The sequence below is a fragment of the Juglans regia genome, chromosome 12, assembly GCF_001411555.2.
Source record: "Juglans regia cultivar Chandler chromosome 12, Walnut 2.0, whole genome shotgun sequence".
Lineage (NCBI taxonomy): Eukaryota > Viridiplantae > Streptophyta > Magnoliopsida > Fagales > Juglandaceae > Juglans > Juglans regia.
In genome coordinates, this window is record NC_049912.1 from 30,905,546 (window position 1) to 30,909,732 (window position 4,187).

The 4,187-nt window shown below is 40.1% G+C and overlaps 1 protein-coding gene across 2 annotated transcripts; it reads left to right on the forward strand.

Moving 5' to 3' along the window:
• Positions 1-217: 217 nt before the first annotated feature.
• On the forward strand, positions 218-3,311 carry LOC109007162 (zinc finger CCCH domain-containing protein 29-like). 2 transcript variants are annotated; one of them, XM_018986728.2, is made up of 2 exons: positions 218-367; positions 863-3,311. In XM_018986728.2, the coding sequence occupies exon 2, from the start codon at positions 872-874 to the stop codon at positions 2,924-2,926; it is 2,055 nt and encodes a 684-aa protein (XP_018842273.2). In that variant the 5' UTR covers positions 218-367; positions 863-871; the 3' UTR covers positions 2,927-3,311. The 2 variants fall into 2 exon arrangements, with proteins under 2 accessions (XP_018842273.2, XP_035539082.1); XM_035683189.1 differs by having other exon boundaries at positions 229-367; positions 880-3,311.
• Positions 3,312-4,187: the final 876 nt, after the last annotated feature.

The following is a 4,187-nucleotide window of genomic DNA, read 5'->3' on the forward strand; positions in this document are numbered from 1 at the left end:
CGTCTCAGGAGTGTCAACCACGCGTCATGGACAACCCCTCTACGCGGTCAGATTCACTTTGAAGGAGGTTTTGTGAATTTCACTTGCATCTGAATTTCATTTGGGTGTCATTTCCAAGAAATACTACACTCTTTTGAAAGCTTTGACTTTGACTGAAAATGAAAGCAATGAAGGAGCGAAGAAGAAAAGTCGCACTTTCCTCCCTCCTTCTTGAGCCCGTACCCTTCATGAATCAAATAAAAGGAGCGACCTCCCCCCTCCTATCTCACGTTACCAATCGAGGACTTCTCGATTTTCTGCTTCTTTAACAAACAATCCCACGATTCTCTTCCTTCGTTTACATCCAGAGCATACAAAGTAGTCAAAGGTATGATGTTTACTTTTTTTTTTTGGTAAAGGAATAAAGTTTTGGTTTTAATGGTTCCAGAAAATTTGTGGGGTTTGAGTTTTTGGACTAAAGCTGTAGCCATTTTGATTCTGGGTTGGGTTGTTTGGACCGGTTATCTGGTGCTTGTGCTATAGTTACAGTTTTTTCCCTTTCTCCCTTTCTCTAGAGATTTTGAAATTGAGTATTATCTCCTAGCCCTAGTCGCTGGTTGGACTTGGAGCGCGGCTAATTCGTCTAAAACTTCGTTAATCTGCTTTTGATTCTTCTTCTTAGTTTATTTTTTCTTCTGGGGAGTTTATTCTGTCTGTTTTGTTATAAGTAAGATCGTTGGGGAGATTAAAGATTGGAATGGAAATTAATAAATTGTAATACTATGCCTTCTGTGTTTGTGAATAATTTAGGTTTTGGTTTAATGGTTTTTTGAAGGAATAAAATGGAGTTCTAAATTGCTTTTTTTTTATTCAAAATTTGCAGTGTCTGGATATGTGCAGTGGTTCAAACAGTAGACTTTCCTCCTCAAGCTTTGGGATGGAAGGTGAATTTCAGAAACAGAACGATGGGTTTTTCTGTGATTGCTCGGTTTTGCTTGAATTGTCTGCCATGGATGATCTCGAGGCCTTCAGGAGTGAAGTAGAAGAGAAGGGTCTTGACGTCAACGAGGCAAGTTTTTGGTATGGTAGAAGAATTGGGTCGAAGAAGATGGCTTTCGAAAAGAGGACACCACTTATGATTGCTGCCATGTTTGGTAGCGTTAAGGTTTTGAAGTATATGATTGAGACAGGTAAGGTTGATGTCAATAGGGTATGTGGTTCAGATAGGGTCACTGCACTCCATTGTGCCGTTGCTGGTGGTACCAATACCTCAGTTGGGATTATTAAGCGCTTGCTTGATGCATGTGCGGATGCTACTTGTGTTAATGCTAATGGAAATAAGCCTGTTGATTTGATTGGCCCTGCATCGAGGTCACCGTCCAATTCAAATCGGAAGGCAATTGAGTTGCTGCTTAAAGGCGATGTTTCAATTGGGGAAAGTGATCAAATCACAACCGAAGAGGAAGATCGGCAGAAGATAGCAACGCCTCAGCTCTCGAAAGAAGGAACTGAGAAGAAAGAATACCCTATCGATGTATCATTGCCGGACATAAATAATGGGATATATGGGACAGATGAGTTTAGGATGTATACTTTCAAGGTGAAGCCTTGCTCAAGGGCATACTCCCATGACTGGACCGAGTGCCCTTTTGTCCATCCTGGGGAGAATGCTAGGAGAAGAGACCCACGGAAGTACCCCTATAGCTGTGTTCCATGCCCGGAGTTTCGGAAAGGTACATGCCAAAAGGGGGATGCCTGTGAGTATGCACATGGTGTTTTTGAGTCCTGGCTTCATCCTGCCCAATATCGAACCCGGATTTGCAAGGATGAGACTGGGTGTGCACGTAAAGTCTGCTTCTTTGCTCACAAGGCTGAGGAATTGCGCCCTGTGTATGCTTCCACCGGTTCAGCTATGCCTTCACCTAAATCTCACTCGGCTGGTGGACTGGACATGACAGTGATGAGCCCATTGGCTCTCAGTTCGTCATCTATGCCGATGCCTGCTACTTCAACACCGCCCATGTCTCCTCAGGCAGCCGCCTCATCTCCCAAGAGTGGGAGCTTGTGGCAAAACAAACTTAACCTCACTCCACCTGCATTGCAGCTCCCTGGCAGCCGGCTAAAGACTGCTTTGAGCGCTAGAGATCTAGATTTGGAGATGGAATTGCTTGGCCTAGAAAGTCATGCTAGCCAGCAGCAGCAATTGATTGACGAGATAACCCGTCTCTCATCCCCATCCCCATCCTACTGGAACAAGGAATTCAATCGGATGGGAGATTTGAAACCTTCTAACCTTGATGATATTTTTGGGTCTCTTGATTCTTCTATGTTGTCCCAGCTGCAAGGGCTTTCCCTAAAACCCACAACACCCACCCAGTTACAATCTCCAAATGGGCTTCAGATGCGCCAGAACATGAACCAACTTCGTGCAAGTTATCCAACCAACCTCTCTTCCTCCTCAGCAAGAAAACCCTCATCCTTTGGGTTTGACTCATCTGCTGCAGTTGCGGCAGCAGTGATGAATTCCAGGTCTGCATCGTTTGCAAAGCGAAGCCAGAGTTTTGTTGATCGTGGAGCAGCAGGGACTCATCGACCTGGCCTTACTTCTGCTGGCAACTCTGCATCAATGATGCCCTCTACTCGTTCAGATTGGAGCTCACCTGATGGGAAATTGGATTGGGGCATTCAAGGAGATGAGTTGAACAAGCTCAAGAAGTCTGCTTCTTTTCGGTTCCGTGACAACAACGTGGCTAAAACAACCTTAATGCAATCTGGAGTTAATGAGCCTGATGTCTCTTGGGTTAATTCCTTGGTTAAGGATGTTTCTCATGAGAGGTCGGGGCATTTTGGCACCAAGAAGGCGCAGTATAATCATGGCAATGGGGGTGAGATTCTTCCTCCTTGGCTAGAGCAGCTGTACATAGAGCAGGAGCAGATGGTGGCATAAACAACATATCTGCTTAATTTACCACTAGGTTATATTAACAAAGTTTGATATTCTTTAAATTTTTATTTGTCATTAAGTATGCAATAATTGTATTTATAGGAGAGATGGTCGTAGAGAACAAAGTTTAGGCCAACCGAGGCCTGGAAATTTGTGCAGGAAGAACAAGTTCCTGCGGAGATTAGTTCGAATTTGGAGCAAAGGTGGTGATTTTTTAATTTAAGATACTGGTGTAATCTTATTTTCCTTTCCTCTTGTGTTTTACTTATTAGCATTGAAACGATACACGAAATCAGTGGCAAGGAACTAGCTTTTATTTCTGGGTTAAATTTGAAAACATTCTTTGTGCTTTATTTCGTTTATAATTTCATAAGAAGTTCCGTAGTAATACGAAATTTGTTCTTGTGTTCTAAAACTTTTTCCTTCCCTTTCGGATGATACGAATGCCATTTCTTTAGAGCATTATATTTATGCTGCTCTTCCGGCCTCTATGAAGGAAAGGAGGGTTTCAATATATTAAATAAAAGCAAATATAGCTCTTCGCTTACTGCACTTCCAAGTGCAAATTGTGGATATGCATGTAGTCAGCATCATCATCCTATTTGCACATTGAACTTTAGTTTCAAACACATTCACATTTGAAGCCAACTAACAGGTCTTCCTCTTTGGACCGCACTTTAGAAAATAATTTCGTATATATTTTATAATAAAATAAAATTTTATAATTTAACAGGTCACATTAAACAACGTTAAATTATAAATATTATTATATAAGATTTTTGCGTAAATATTTCTCTTTTAAATATAACTTAACTAATCTCCATCTACACAAAGCTAAAACTTCAGCCACCAAGATAACCAAACATTAGCGATAATTGGGTCAAATAGTAATAGTAAAATCTTGAAAAGCTTAAAGGAAAGTGTGTTGTACAAGTAAAATTGATCTGTATCTCTGACTCTTTGGCTACCAGGAACTGCATTGGGCAATCAACTGGAGTTTCCCCGTTTAATAATAAAAGTACTTGAACGTTGTTTTCCATAAAGCATTTTGACTTATCTCAATATGTTATTTTGCTATTATTGGTACTTATTGGTGGGCCATGATTGTGGAAAAGCTATTATTTTGATGAAAAAATTTATTTATCATTTAAATTTATAATATTTTTTAATTATTTTTTAATATAGTATTAAATGATAAGTTTATAAATAAAATATAATTATTTAATATTATATTATAAAATGATAAAAAGATGATAAAAATTAA

Bases quoted from the DNA above. Each gene is read 5' to 3' on its own strand.
- LOC109007162 (XM_018986728.2), top strand. From the start codon at position 872: ATGTGCAGTGGTTCAAACAGTAGACTTTCCTCCTCAAGCTTTGGGATG.